The sequence below is a fragment of the Trachymyrmex cornetzi genome, unplaced genomic scaffold (assembly GCF_001594075.2).
Source record: "Trachymyrmex cornetzi isolate Tcor2-1 unplaced genomic scaffold, Tcor1.1 scaffold147, whole genome shotgun sequence".
NCBI lineage: Eukaryota > Metazoa > Arthropoda > Insecta > Hymenoptera > Formicidae > Trachymyrmex > Trachymyrmex cornetzi.
This window is the reverse complement of record NW_017296059.1, coordinates 4,964,288-4,981,285: the sequence shown is the minus strand read 5'-3', so window position 1 is coordinate 4,981,285 and position 16,998 is coordinate 4,964,288. Positions and strand designations below refer to the sequence as shown.

Here is a 16,998-nt window from a genome sequence, read left to right as displayed (position 1 = left end):
GACCTAAGTGGCTTCGAATCAATCGCAGGAATTGCACGACGCATCGGGCTTTCGAAGCTGAAATTTATATTTGTTGCGAAGCTACGATTGTAAAATTAATATTAATTCCATCTGCAATCTGGGTTTTTTTTTACATAAGCAAAACATTACTTTCAAATTTTTCCAAAATAAAGAAGGGCAGAGCCTGGTCTTTCCTCCTAAAATATCTTGTAATATCTATTTGGTAATGTAATAGAGATGTTGAAAAGCAACCTTGAATTTTTTTAATATTTTGAAAGCCTAAAATAATAAAATAATTCAGACTGGACAAAAAGATCCAGATTGCAAAGATCCAGATTGGAGGGAGTAAAAATATGATTGCAGACGGAGGGATAATTTTACAGTCGAACGTTTGTCACGAGCACAATGTAGAAACATCCATCGAGTTCTTTCTCGCGAAGAAGAGAATACAAAGAAAAAGGGATAGCATCGAACGCGTGTTATCGATAGCGGCAGTTACCGTAGAAGTAGCTACGCCTCGGCATCTGTAAAGATAGTGCACGTGCGGAAACACTTTGGCGCCACCCCTTCGACGGTCGTAACATTGACATGTTATTATTTTCATAATCTGTCATCCGCCACGGTGGAAGAATCCTCCGAGCGAGCGAGCGAAAGAGAGAGTGAGTGAGAGTGAGAGTGAGAGAAAGAGAGAGAGGAAGAGAGAGAGTTTTCCCTTATCCCTTTCATCCCTATCCGTCCCTTATGTCTGACGTTGACATATCGTTCACGCCGTCACTGACTGACGCCTCGCCATTGGTCGACGGTGTTCCGCCGTTCCTCATGATACGCAATTTCCCATAGGAGGCCACGACCTACCCCGTCACCAGACGCCTCTGATCTCATCGACTTTTTATCACGCTGATGGAAGTACCTCTTATCCATCCTGCGATAAGACTCGAGAGAAGAACTGTCCCCTCTATCCCGCCAGGTTAGCTAACGGCGAGAGCTTTAAAGACGGTAACCCGTCACCGCTCACGATCAGTCTCGTAAAATGCTTGGAGCATTAAATTGATAGAACAATTACGCAGGTAACCAGAGGTATAAAATTAATAAAATATTACTTACATCGTGCGCGCACACGCTCAGAGATGTGACACTGACGAGAAAGTATAAGCGTCTACCGAGCGGGGGGTTGAGGGGATTTAGCCGTGGCTCTCCCCGGCTTAGACGTTCTGAAGCGAACAATTAAATTTCACCGGAGAGAGACCATGAAGCGCTTCATTACGAGAAGATCCTGATCCCATCATCTTTTCATCACGCTGATGGGAGAGACATTTCTTCTTCTTATCTTGCCCCTACCTTGCTCGACAGCAGTTCCCCGCATTATTATGACAGAAATATAATCCACGAAGTCAAGAGCAATTTAGAGTGGCGTATCGCTCAACACGTAACACGTAGATTAATATGCGACATTAATCATTCGGATCAGTTCATTATTCCCGCGTGCGTGTACGAATACGAATTCGCGACTTTCAATTAAACAAGCGAAGCTCGCATTCGTTAGCAAAACAAGATATTCCTTTAATGTACGAACCGCTGTATCAGTGATTACGGAGGAGACGCGACGGGAGTAAACACATGTAAACTAGATATTTTCAATGAAATTTTATGGAGATAGAAATAAGAAGCAGCGATTCCACACGATTTGTTATAATGACGCAACGACGTGAAGATCGTTATCAGAAATTGCGATATCAAAGGTCGCGTTATCAGAAGTCGATGCAATTCCGTTTTATAGGGGGTGTCCCATACTTTGAATAATACCAGTTAATAGCATATTTCTGAGATCATTTCGAGATGAAAAGTCTAATACCAAAATGTCGAGGCTATACAATAATTTTTAAATGAGAAGGGTTTAAAGTTAGCCAATTAAACTGTCCAAAATTCACACACTCAGACATGGCACATTGCACAAATGAAGATATTTTCAAGCATCAATTCCATTCTCTTCTATTTTTCTACTAAACACCTTTACTATAATATGCCATGCCTGAGCGCGCGAATTTTGGACAGTTTAATTAGCCAACTTTAATCTCTTCTCAGTTAAAAAATTATAGCTTTGACATTTTGATATTAGGATCTTCGTCTCGAAACTTAATCTGAGGAATCTGCTATTCATGGATGTTACATCAACCAAGTTTGGGACACCCTGTATAACACCAAGGATTCGCTTCTTTATCTACGGTGACTATAAGCGAGGTATAAATGGGCCACCGAGATGGTTTTGTAGGTACGTACAAAAGTGACTCGAGATTCAAGACTCAATTAGGAATACGAGATGAGCGAGTCGGGCGCCTTATTGTTAAAGATCAGACGAGCTCGCTAGAATCTTTTGTGCATCTTCGTCGCCTAACGACGGATTATTTGCACCGCCTGGGAATTCCCCCGCTGCTTTAATTTAGCCGCGGTCTTTCCCTTCGCATACTTATGCCCGCGAAATCACCATCAACCACCCTCCGCCGGAGAAGGTCAGATTCCTCATCGCCCAAGGCTTTTTATATTAAGGACGTAGACCTACCCCCTCTGATATGGCACATCGCAAATCCACTTTTTCAGTCGTAATGCAAACGAGGAAACTTGGTAACTTTAGTACGACGTAAATCCGTAAATGCCGTTTCTTTCAAGAATATAATACGATAGCATCGGACTATAATAATAAACGTAGAATGGTTTCAACCGTGGAAGACTCTGAGAGTATACAGCGTTTACTAAATATGTTATTTCGTATGATGCAAAGCTGTATCCTTCAACACAAGCGTTATACTCGATTTAAGTTGCGAAGATTTCGCTCAAATAAACTTCCAAGTTGGAAAGCGAGGAGTCGTTTACAGCATATCTGCAACTTATTCTTAGCACGGAAAATATACGCGTGTGCTCGCATCGATAATCGTCATTGTAATTGAGAAATCGCGAATGTAAAGGCGGCTAATGCTCTTCGAACGACGCCGATATCAGTCAACGATTAGCATTACGATAGTACGGTGGAAAGGAGCACGGAAGATAGATACATTACCCGACGTGACAACACCCATTTCTCCGTTACTTCTACAGCCTTTCCTTTTTCCTAGAGCAACCATGAATCTCCGTTGGCGGCATTGTTACGAGATCGGGAAAAACGAGCGGCTAAACCGGTACGCGGATGGTCTTCGGCAGTTCCTTAAAGGGAGATCGAGAGGTCTGCTTCAATGACCGAACGCGATAGCAGAGAGTTCACTGAGTAAAGAATAGAAACAGTAGGTTGATCGACGAATACCGTGAGGCGAGGGATGTATAAGGAGAGGGCGGATACCGGGATTGTAGGAAGAAGTTGGAGCGAATGAACTTTTCTCGAAAAATCATCGAGCGATATGTGTGTTCGATCGAAGCTTTAAGTTAGTCCGCTCGCGAAATTAAGAAAGAGAATGGAATAGTACAGTTCTTTTTGTTACCAGTTAGTCGCGAAAAATTGCTTTAATGTAAAAGAGGAAAGAAAATCAAGCAGCGCGAAGATTTACGGCGAGTGTAACGGCGACGAGGACGATATTATCCAATTTCTACGCAATGGAAATAATAGCATTTACGGCGTTTAAACGGCGAGAAGTTAGAACTTAGCATGCAAAGTAACGGCAATTGTGCTATCTTACGCGCGGAACTAGTTTTACATCAAGTCAGATGTCGCGAACTAACTTGGCGCTATTGTTACACGTACAACTGCCAACAAATATTGTTCATCAAATCATGAAATTGGGTCAAGCATGTGTCATCCATCTATAGAAAGCAGGAAGTAAAAGAATAATAAATTAGCAGTATAATCGATATTTCTTTCTAGCATTATTTTACCACGTCTACGATTATTAAAGAATATATAATCTTATCTATATATTTCAACCATGATTAAATATAAATCGTTCCATTTTCTCTTTTCAATCCCGATTTTCTCCCGGATGAAGAAACGGACGTCGTATAACTGAAGAGAAAACATTAATGAAAAGAAAACATTAAAGATTTAGAATCACAAGACGCTTCCACCAAACCGGATCTCTTCACTTTTCTATTTATACAATTTCCTGCAAAATTCCATCTATTAAATCATATTTTCATGTTGTGATTAAAGTCTCGAACATCCGCAGCCGGTTATCGATCGCCAAATCGTTATGCAACAGTGGTCTATTTGTGAAAATAATTTACCGTCGACCAAGTGCGAGGATCACAGTTTAAGAGATACCTTTTATTCCGACCTACTTTACTGACTGACGTGCAAAAGTACCGATAAGTGTACAAACAATTGCACGATTCTCGCTCGTTTACTGTACTCGACAGCAAGTTACGCGACGCGGAGTTAAGTGGGACCTCCTCTCGATCAATAAGATGCGCCGAAAGTACCGGGATTACGCGAACCCCCTTTCCCTCTCTCGCAGTCAGTAAATTAATCCGTCGTTAACAAACCGTGGCTTCCTTTATAGTTCTCTTCGTCCCGCGTCCTAACCCGGGGTGCGACCAAATACCGGCTGCCATCCGAGACGACGCCAGCCCCAAAGCAAATTACTTAGTGCGGCATCAGGCGACGTCGCGGCTCGTCTGGCGACGTTGATTGTCGAAATCGTAATTCGAGAATCTCAGGACACTGTCGTATCGCGTGTCACAACCGGATTGATGCTCTCGGTGAAAAGGATATGAACGCATTCGCGAGCTGAATTAAAGCTTATTAAAAGATAACATGGATGTGCACAATGCATTAACGAAGACCAAAATAAATTTCGCATCGATCTGAATATAATTACTCTAACTCGATTTACGCGAATAGAATCGAAAAGTGCATGCCAGCAAAAAACGTGTTATTTTATTTTTCTCGCTTTGTGCGTTTTACGCTTAAAACATTCGTTTTCCTTTTTATATTCATATGCTTATGACGTGATTCAACATATACTAGATTTAACTCCGTTTAACCGTCATATCAATTTTTTTTAATATGTTAGAGGTAAATGGAAAGGAAACGTTACGTTCCCTTCGCTTTATCGCGAGCAGTTCCGTACAAAGCTGACTGCCGCAGGTTTTTCATCTGGAAGCACCTGCGGCTGAATACAGAACAAAAAGCGACGAGCGACGGCTCTTAGCTCCAAGTAAATTCGTATATCCCGTCGGATCTCGTTGATGCGGGCTGAAACAAGTGGCTTATATCCCCCGCGTCTTACCACTTATACGCGCCCGCTTATCCTCAACCCTTCACTCCGCATGATACCAACAATAGACGATGGTGAAATAACCTGAAATCGTTCCGTGAGACAACGTCGGAAGCGGAATCGATCCCACCAGCAAGATTCAATTGTGAAAGCCCCCTCCGTGTTGACTGCCACTGGCGACTGGATGATTGGGTTAACTTAAGATTGTAGTATGTCGACGCGCATTCCCCAGCTGCATGCGTGCATCAAATTTGTGGGGTATGCGCCCGAAACTCGCCGAGCAAGCGTGAGAATCCGATATGCTATTGGAATCGTGCTATTCAATAAGCAAAACTTGATGCTAATGCAAATATTTATAGGGGGAGAGAAAGAGAACGAGAATAAATGTTTGACAATACTATACATAATTTTCCCATAACATGAGAAAAAAGACAAAAGATATTTCAAAGGAATAAAATACCTTTAAATAACAAGATTTTTCATGCAAATTTTAAATGAGGAATCAAGTTGCAATGTGGAAAAAAAAATTTTGTTTAAAGTATCTAAAAATTTAGCTAGATACAAATCTGAAAATAATTTTCTTGGACTATCACAATAATTATGTTGGACTATCAAAATAATTTTCGGACATGTTCAAACATGATAATACTGCTGTGAAAAGTTTTTACATTCTAGTAACTAATTTAAGTGTCCCTGTATAATTATTTTGATGGTCCGATAAAATTTTTTTCAGATCTGTATCTAAATTTTCAGATATTTCAATAAAACTGTTCTTTCCCTGAATCTATTCTGTCCTTTCTTCCCTGAATCTATTCTGCAATCAACTCTCTAAATCTGAATCAGTGGATAGTCACTAATTACCCAGTGGCTGAAATAAGTTCAAAAGCTAAAAAAGGAAGAATGAGCATTATATAACTAAAATACTGACATTTGCACGTTAATTTCGATGTTCCAATACCGTATTCATTGAATTTAAGCACTAAAACAAGTTTAGTTAGATCACATAATAAAGATTAGCTAGGTTAGGGATCTCATATTTAATTTACTGATTACCAGTGGCATCTTTGGCATCGATATCAGTGATTATCCACTGATTCAGATTTAGAGAGAACAAAAAATCGTTTAAGATTAACCCCAAAAAAGCATGGGTCAAAAACATCACATATTCGAAAATCTCTCTTTCTTTTTTCTATTCTGTGTTTCCTACACGTGATGCAAAAACTACAGACGCAATCACTCGTGCAGTAAGCGCAATTTCCAAACAGGATAAGATCGAGATATTCATGTAATCCGAAGAAAGAAGGCTTCTGCGTTCTGGCATCTCCCTCATCGCTGACAGTTATAGGACGTCTCGTTTGTAACTGTCGACACGACAGAATCGGGCTTAAAGCCGGTATGTATCCTCCAAAAACCGACGGGGAAAATATTGGATTCGATGTATTCGGAGCGAGAAGGGATGTTCGGCGGCGGGCTGAGTCGAAAATATAAATAAAACGTGCGGCGATGCGCAAATCGAAGTACGCGAGAGCTCGCTCTCGCCAAATCGGCGGACTAGTACGATACTCCTTTTTTCCTTTGGACATGTACCGGTCATGATTGCGTCCGACGAAAAGTTGTCGACCTCGAACGGCACATTGATCGAAATCGATCTCGAAAGATAATTTTATTCTGTAAAATTTAGGTCTGTTCGTGTTGCTTGCACATTTTGCACCTCAATATCTTCTCTTTCTTCCTCTTCAATGCCCGAATATATATTTATCTTATTTTAAGTATAAAAATTTATCGGAATTTCAAACAACGCGTAACAGACCTTTCACTAATAAAGTAATTTTAATCCAAAGGACGTTCTCGAGAAACTCGCGACATTTAAGGATAAAATTTTCCTTTCTCCAATTTCTCAACAATAGCATTTATTAATCTTTCACTTTTCAAATCAATAACCTATTTTTAAAGCGAACCCTTCAAGTTATCAAGATTTTACTGTATTGTCCGAAATATCCCCGAGACAGATTATTCTAATCGATCCCGCGCAAGCCTGGCCGCGTTATATAAATACATTTACGTTCCTCTTATTGGAAAATATGTCGGCTACACAGTGAATGATCAAAGGTCGGTAGCCCGTGTAGATGGAGGACGTTGTAGAGCATGAAATAACCGATAACACGTCGAGATTCGCGCGATGTACATTAATGTGTCTACCTTATCGTGTCTCTCCGAAACTTTTGTTGCGGTCATTAATCATTTAACAGGGCGAATTAAATTTAAAAAGCCATCAATAAAATCATCTTACATATTTAACTGGATTAAATGTAAAATTAATGTGTTAAAACTATCGATTCTGTTTGAGTAAAAATCAATAAAAGATAATTACACCTAATAGAACGGTAAATACATTAAGCGAAATTTACGTGAAAACTATCACATACAAATCTCAACGTCAATGTTAAAATTAAAATTCTATTTTATCCCCCATTCCATTACAATGCAAATGAAAATTCATTGTGTCGATAATGATAACAGCGAACGACAAGCTGAACATTAACTCAGTTGACAGTGAATACTCTATATATCACTCATAGTTTAAACGCGAAGCCCACCGAACAAATACACGTCCCAATAATATTAGCAACAAATACAATACATTCAGCGGAAGAGGGCGAGAGGCAACGAGTGAATTATGTTACGGCCAAACAACAGGGCACCCGTGAAAAACGTCCGGACGATAATCCGCTTTGTCCATTATTAATGCCAGACGATCAATTTTGTTTTTTTTTTTCGCACGTATCGCGTAACTTCAGATCAAATGCACCTCTAAAGTTCCCTTAACGCGACAGTTTTCCATAGTTTACTCTGATTACAAACGAATCCCAGGACCTTTTATACAACTTTTCCGTCCAATAGCGAACGTCGATGAAAGTTTTCATCCCGAAAATTAACTGGTTGCTCACGATTAAGCGAATCTACTTCTCGATTAGAATTGCGCGAGGAATTATCGTGCCGGCAATGTCACAGTGTGAAATAAACTGCCGCAGGTGCGAAGCGTAAAGTTCCTGAAAAGAGCGGAGAGGAAAAACGAAATCGGCGAGATTCTCCCTCGCGCTGGCGCCTACCTTTTTTGTGCCCCATCGATCCGTATCACAAAGGAAGCGAGGGCAGCCAATGAATCGTGAAGAGCTCCGGGATAAAAATTACACGGCAATAAAGCGTGATATTAACACAAGTTGTATGCGCTCCTAGAGCGAAGAGATCTTGCGCCCCCTGAGTCACGTAGACGCAGAAATGGAGACTTCGCGCGTGAAAAGACGACCGCGCGTCGTAATCTCTCGCCAGGAATAAAAGAGTCTCTTTGAAACGTACGTGCTAAGTGCCGGAAACTTTCGAGCGAACTTAAAAATACATATAGATATATGTACCTCAAATGGACGCGGACTATAAAACGATCTTGGACAAATATATTAAATACTAGAGATGCACCGGATATCTGGAAAGTATCCGGTATTATCCGGCACTTTTTTACTATACGACCGGATAGCCGGATATCTATCTTTTATCCGGAGGGGTATCCGGTTGAAATTTAATATCATTAAATTGTTGATTTTTTTCTTACATACAAATGTTCTAGAAATAAGTATGTATATTCATAATGCTATAAAATCTTACACATTGTCGCAAAATTATCTTTTTCCGAATAGGATTTTTTTTTTTTTAAAGACATTCTCGGATATCCGGTAATTTTACGATCCGGTGCATCCCTATTAAATACTAACTTTGCGAGTCTCATATACGTAATCTCCAATCGTAATATAAAACTAGGCACAAAGATAAAAATGATGCATTTTCAAATCCGGAGAATTTATAATTTTAGAAAAAAAATTATGAACTAGAAAACTAAAGATAATTATTTACTCTGTAGGCATTTTAGGTTTTTTGTCCAATTTTGTTTATTATTCTAGATTTCCAAAAAATATATGTAGAAAAATTTAAGATTGTTTTTCAACATCTCTTCTACATTGCCAAATAGTTATTTATCTCAAATGTTAAAATTATTATTTAATAAAAATTGAAATTTGAGAGTGAAACGTCTGAATAAAGAAAGACCCAGTATCTATGAAGAACTAAGATGAGTGACTATAATTTGATAACATTATTAGCGAATTCATAGAAGCTTCTGTGATTCTGCTAATATTATCGCATTAGTCACGCACTTTAAATCTCAGTCACGTCAACTAGGTCATCCGTGTCAGCTACATCAACACAATATTGTCATCAGTCAAGCAATCATGTCTAAATGAAGCGATAGGACCTCAATTTTCACCACGTGCGTAGACCGCGAAATATAACTTTCTGCGAATGGATTTAATTTTAAAGGGCGCTTTTCTAATAAAAACGTCGTGCAAAGTGGAAAGCCTATTTTGAGATTCCTCTCGGTCGTCTTCATCTCGATCGGAAGTCAGAGGAACCGCAATCGGCAAGCATTTCATCGTTCCCTCGCGAAATTGGAAGAAATATCGTAAGCGTCGTATATGTCGCGAGAGGAAAATTAAGAAATAAGATTACCGGAATGGGATGAACGCGTGAACGAGAGAACGAACGAGCCATAGCCGGAAGAGATGTGGCGAGGACACGCAACAAAAGGGTGCATTACGTGACGGTGGACCGAGGGTTGGAAAACGGAAGCGGGGAGAGTAGGAACAGTCCGAAAGTGCCGGGATGCGACTGGAAGGTAAGAGAAGAAAGTCGGAAGAATTGCTAGAAGGAAACTGCGGCGGATCGGTTCGTTAAACCACCCTCGGAGAAAGAAAATTCTATGTGTGTCTCGATATATACGTATCACCCCTTCGCGTCTTCCTCCTAGATATCTCAACAACAGCAGCAGCAGCAGCAGTAAAAGCAGTAGCACGTGTTAAGGTCTGCGTATCGCACACACGTGTACACACGAGGCAAGACACACCGCAACAACCGTTCGCATACGAGCTCCGCTCTTTTCTTTGATCGCGAATAGACCCGTTTTCTCTATTTTTAAAGGCACGCTCGTCCCTCGTATTTGCTATTTATCGACTACGTCGCTCGTGCCTACATACCCGCTTTTCCTACCTGCCTGCCCATGTTTGCACTTGGAAGAAGTGGAGCAACCTGCGTCCACGAACACTTTAATCTTTTCTTCTTTATCCGTCCGCATTCTGCCTGCCGCTACATACGATATTGCAAACTGAGTTTTCTCACGAAACGCTACCGGCATCTCGAGATATTTACGGTTAACTGAAATGCACAAGTTCCAGTTCGATCTGAGTCATAGCTGTAATTTTACATTTTTACAAGCAGAAAACGTGCCGTGGTATATTTATATATTTTTCTCGTATATTATGTCGTCGTAATTTTTTACACTTATTTTTATCTTAGCTCGCTTCCAACGTAATCGCGTTCTAACGATGCATTTTAAAACACACATTATTTCCTTTAAAATATTTATACGTTTTCTAATCTTAGCATCAACAAATAAATATAATCGCAACAAATATAAATAAATCACTTCGATCTCCCGGAGATGCACGATTCAGCAAATGCTTTTATATTAACTGTGTTCCATATGTAACTATCTACATTTCATTTAAATAACAGAAATGTAATCACAATATTGAACGAAATAGAAAACAGCATGTGAATGACACTTGACGTATGCAACATCGTTAACATCGTTAATTGCTTTCCAAATTTATTTATTATCGAAAGTGTGGTAGAGAGAGGTAGAGAGAGAGAGAGAGAGAGAGAAGGGAATGCAACATTCGACGCTGCATACATTCCTCCATTTTCGACTGTTATTACGCTGTCACGTTATAATCATAACTATCAATAATTAATAACGAGTGCGACCCAGTTTGACGCATTCACGCCGATGCCTCTTAATAACGCAAATACGTCGCAATATTCGCTAGCGTTGCAGGTTTTACCGTAAGAATTATCGATCATACCTGCCATAAAGCACGAGTATGCAGAAATCACGGGTCGGTACGGCGAAAAATATAGGGCGCTCGGATAAGTGACTATGTCATAACTATGAATCTTACCAGGTAGCAGACGTTTCTGTAGAGCAACCTCTAACAAGAAATAAGTGAAATTGATTTCACCCAGATCCACACAATGACACATGGAAAATTTACAGCCCTGCTATATACTGTTGAATCAACTGGAAGATATCTGGCAATTAATAGCCTCGGTACATTTATTGAATTTGTTTTCTTTCTCTATTGTATTTGTATTTTATACATACTTTTTCTCAAATATGTCGAAAATATAATCGTGTGTGATTCGTGCGCTTTGAACAACGCCGATAGAGTTTTCACCGCAATATTTCTGCGTGTGCAAATGACACTCGACAAAAGCCACCCCAGCAACGCGTAACGTCGCAGTCGATAATTGTTACATTTCGAACATGCTTTTGTTATTACAACACGCACAGCTTACCCTTCGCAATTTTCAATCGACGTAATTCCGTTAGTATTACAATCGCCAATTGCCGGATTAATAAATAGGGTGGAAATTTATTGGTAAAGAAATGGGAAAAGAGAAAGATGTCTTTAATTCTTCGTTCAAATTATGGAACATTTCAGTAATTTACATAGCAAATATAAGCGGAAAATTATTGTACAATTCTGATCTTTTATAATTTTGCTGAAGAATACATTCGAGATCTTCGAAGGCTTCATCCTCATTATGTAAATTTTAAAGATTTCCAATTGTTAATGAAACCTATCGAGATACATCAATATTTGTATAATGTGTAAGGAAACCAATTTTATCTGACTGATATCAAATATTGCGATAGTATTAACAGACGGCAACTCCCTTCGATCGAGGAATTAAAGGCTTTAGTTAGCTTTTTCTTTAGCCAACAGTTCCGGCGCATTCTTAATCTTTAACGCGCGCCAAGAGAGAAGACGATTTAATCTCGTGAACGCGGAGTGGATTAATAAATGAGCTGAAAGCGTCCATCTGCGGCACCGACACGAAAGCATGAAAACCTGAAGAGAGACAGAGAGAGAGAGAGAGAGAGAGAGAGAGAGAGAGAGAGAGAGAGAGATAGAGAGAGAGAGAGAGAGAGAGAGAGAGAGAGAGAGATACCCTTCTAACGCTCTAAACCCGGAGCTAAGAAAGCTCTCCGACGTGAAAGTGTCGGCGCCGCGACGCCGTCCCGTATCCAGAAACGACGCCTAAAGTACTTGCAGAATCGCACTACGTGTCCGAACTTCCCGCCGGCCTCCGGCTCTCAAAGCCTCAGTTATCCAACCCGGTAAGTTCCTCAAACTTGGTGGCGTAGCCTCGCCTATTATAACGGCCAAGTTCCAGTCTGTCCGGGCCCATCCATCCACGCACACGAGCGTGATGCCCTTTAATATATTCCTGTGTAATGTGTCACCGGCTACGTCCGTGTACACGGTTGGTTTGTGTCCGTACGCGTGTTTCCGGCCCTACGTCCTTTAAACATCAGGTCTGTTCCTGTCATAAAACGAGGTGGCGCTATCGATCGGTGTGAACCGAAAAGCGATACGAAGATGCAAACGAACGGCCAACTCAGACGAAGACTCCTTTGAAGACTCCGATAATTGGACATTTCTATGGAGAAACGAGCTGCGTCTCACCATTATTATTATTATTATTAACTTTGATAGGTTGAAAAAAATTATTTCTCTCTTGCGATCGCTTCAATTTATTATTAAATTATTTAGTAGAAAAAGAAAGAGATCTAATTGTGCATTTCTTTGCATAACTGAACTTATTAAGTTAATAATAGCGAAGTTTGAATTAATGGAAAATATACCGTTTATTCTTCACTTGCGAAGAAAATCTAAAATTGTCGACGATATCACGTTCTCAACGTGAAGCGGAAACGAGTGTTACTTGCAAATCGGGCGTGCGGAAGCAAATGCGAACGCGCAAGATAAAATCTAATCGAATCCCTTACTACCGGAAATACAGATAAACGACTCGGTTCATCGTCAATCTCTTGCAATATTCGTAATAAAAAATGATTTCTCTTGAGATTGCTTCAATTTTATTATTAAATTACTTAGTCGAAAAAATGAGATCTACTTGTGCATTCTTTGCGCAACTGATCCTATTAAGTTAAATAATAACGGAGTTTGAATTAATGAAAAATATACCAATTACACCTATTCCTCAATTACGAAGAAAATTTAAAAAAACATTGTCGACGATGGGCATTCTCAACATAAAGCGGGAATGAACGTTACTTGCAAATCGGGCATGCAGAAGTAAATGCGAATGCACAAGATAAAATCCAATCGAATCCCTTACCGCCGGAAATACGGATAAGCGACTCGGTTCGTCGTCAATCTCTTGTGATCAACGGAACGGAATCTCTAGACCTTTCTGCCTGATTGACGGGGGGCAGAATATCTTTGCGCCTGAATCGCAGCGCCTTAATCGAATTCTCGGCAGTGCTCGGTGAACTTGTTTAGTATCGGGAACTACGCTGGAGACAATTGGCAGAGTAAATGCTGAATAACATGCTCACGACGTGAATGCACGCGCGAGATAAAATATGAAGAGGGGTAAGATTTCAATTGCCAGCATATTATTAAAAAAAATTCCTTTATCCCCGCTCTGAATCGTGATTGAAATATTATTTCATTTTTTTATAAAAAAAATATATATATTTCTCTCTCTCTCGATGGAGAATTAGTTTCCGCATGGCTTGGCTCGATATTGCAATGATGATACAAGATTCGTGGACACAAGTTACGCAACCGAAAATACCGGTCAAAGGCAGAAATTTTGACAGGGCTTAACGAGATCCTCGGGGCTTTTCGCGCGAAAGCTCTACGCTGTTAACTATTGCTGCTTCCATCGCCTCGCACTCGAAATAAATAGTAAAACCAATATCGAAATAAATATTAAAAAATCTTATAATTCGTGAAATTTCGTTATTACATGATTACACGCGATCGCGTATATTTGTAGCTTTACACTGGTGGCGCCAAGTATAAGTGATACTCTTGAAAAATGCAAGCCATGCGCTATGCAATGACTTTGAGATAGTTTGAACTAGTTTGCAGTAACGTACAGTGTCGACGGTTTATAGTTAAATGAACGAACGTCATTCAGCTACTTGAATAGAAACATACGCGATTGACCGTGTCGACGAATATCAAAAAGAATCGAAACACTTTAAATAACACAGAGTACATACTATTGGAAAATCCATTAATTTAAATCCACTTGTAACTACCACACCTCGTTGAAAAATCTAGATACTTTTGCGATACTAACTTTTAATTTCGTTTCGATTCGTATAGATATATACTGACAAATATATACTGTTAAAAATTTTAAAACAGTCTTTGGAAGTGGAAATTCTCAAGTATAGAAGTAGAAAAAGAATTTTATATATACATATATATATATATATACATGTATATCTGCTTGGCATTTAACATTTAGTTTTCCTTTTTCACTGCAAGAAGGAATTGCGATTGTATCTGTGTGTCCGAGAAAGGTTAAAACACGAACGATATAATAAGGTCAGAGGTTTCCACTACGTTACTTATGTCATCCGAACACAAGCGTAACTGCCTAAAGGTTTCATAAAAATAATTGGACGCTCAACGGAACGAGAGAAGACGTACAAAGAAACGGCTCAACGAATTTAACCGACGTAAGTTCTTGATACGTTTCCGCAATATTCTGTATCAACAAAGTGATATCCTCCCATACCAATGGCCAACAAAGGATATTTCTCGGTAGCTTCTTATTCTGCACGTAATCATTCACTATGGATTTGTGGAAATGTCTACCACATGAATATCTCGTGGTATCATAAATTTTACCGAGGCTCCGCGTGGCAATATTCAATTTCATAATTTCAATATTGCACTGTTATTTCGTGATTTCGTAGTTACACATGAATTAATTTCCTCAAGCAAAATACGAATTAACTTTAACCAACGTTAAACCGTAGAATCGTAAAAATAAATAAAACTAAATATTAATATGTAATATTGTTTGCAATACTTTTATGTATTCATATTTGAAGTAATAAGCTTATAATTGCGTGTGTTTTATTTTACAGCAGTTTCGATAAACGTGGTTCTATGATTGTAAATATACAATTTAATCTCTCTTCTTTTTTTACACATAAAAGATGAAAGAAAAGGAAGATTGGATCTCTGATTCTGGTTAGCCAGAATTAACGATTCTGTAAAAAAAAAAGGAAGAAAAAGGCGAATAGGAATCATTGATGCCGGAAAGCGATCGCGCGCTTGTTTTTCATTGGTCCTGACAAAAATATATTTTGCCTCTCTGGTTCTCGTTGCGACATTTCCTATCATGAGTCAGACAAAAATAAAATTGAAGCCTCCCGATGTATCGATATAAAGTTTGGTTCTGTCTGATATTTTCTACCGAACAGAGAACGGATGGCATAGAAACAGGGTAAAAGTAACTTCAATGCTTTTACAGAAACAAGCGAGTGATGAGCTCGTAAAAATGTAAAAACATAAAAGTACGTTGATCCTAAATATTATTTCAAGTACAATTATTAAAAGCATTTAAATTTCCAATCAATGAGACATAACGAACATTAATAGAACGCTCAGATAAATCGAGAATTTCGTGAGATCGCCGTTTTGCACCATCGAACAAATCGCAAGTTAAATATGTATTAACTGATCAATATATAAAATCGGGACAATTTGTTGGGTTTAATATATCGCATTTCACATCATACGTATGCGAAATTCATGGAGCAAATTAAGCTCGTTACAAGGCAAAAAGTAAAAAGATAATGACGGAGAACAATTTATTAGGGATATAACGCTAATAATAACACGCAATCGTGATCTTGTTATATTTCGAACGCAACAACTGGCGCAACAGGACGCAATACAGTACGCAACGCTAACGTACCTGATTTCTCATCTGCGGTGGTACCGCTTCCATCAACGTACGAGACAGCCTTCATTAGTCCGAGGAACAACAGCACTACATTCCACATGTTCTCTCGTTATTCCGCGCAAATCCTTGTAACGGAAAAAGATTACGCACGACGTAACGATCGCGCGGGGATACGCACTCTCCTTCTCTCCGACCTGGCACAACCGATCTACTGCCAACTCGTCTACGAGCTGACTGTATTCGTGTCACCCACGTTAAGTCATCGCTTCGACAGTCACCGGATCACCCGCGGACACTTACGCCATGATCATCAGCTCGACCGGCGCCATCCTCTTCTCGTCCGAGTTGGAGTCATAAGAGACAATCTGATCAGCGGTTACCAACTTAGTAGCTGCACATTTCTCGAAATTCGCGCAAAACGCGACAAGCTGTAGACGGATGGTTGATGACAGATGTTTTCTTTCGATCCACCCACAGGCGTGAGGGAACATTCCCTCTCATCTGAATCTCTAGCTCCAGCGCGCGGATGCTGATCTACCGGTAACAAAACGCTTTCGGTGTCCGCTGCTGTGCGCCCAGTTTTTCGTCTCTAATTAAACACTAATTAAAGCATCCAGAGAGTGCTGATTCTCCGACTCCGTACTGTTTTTTTCCTTCTTCCTCTCTCTCTCTCTCTCTCTCTCTCTCTCTCTCTCTCTCTCTCTCTCTCTGTCCTTGCTTCCGCCCTCGCTTCCTGGTTGACCACTGCTCGTCCGTTATTAAAGCGCAATACAAGCGTGGTAATCTCCGAGACGGTGGAAAATCTCTTGCATTTCCGGTCTATCCAGGCGCCGCCATCGCCGATAACCCGCAACGTTCACCATGATACCTGCAGAGATCCTCAATGATT

The 16,998-nt window shown here is 39.8% G+C and overlaps 1 protein-coding gene across 1 annotated transcript in view; it reads right to left on the bottom strand.

Moving 5' to 3' along the window:
- The window catches only part of LOC108757798 (nephrin), a 412,797-nt gene extending 396,155 nt beyond the window's left edge, over positions 1 to 16,642 (bottom strand). Inside the window, exon 1 of the mRNA XM_018502383.1 lies at positions 16,122 to 16,642. Within this exon, the coding sequence (XP_018357885.1) occupies positions 16,122 to 16,209 (88 nt within the window). The 5' untranslated portion in view covers positions 16,210 to 16,642. The remainder of the gene's footprint in view (positions 1 to 16,121) is intronic.
- Between the last annotated feature and the right edge of the window lie 356 nt (positions 16,643 to 16,998).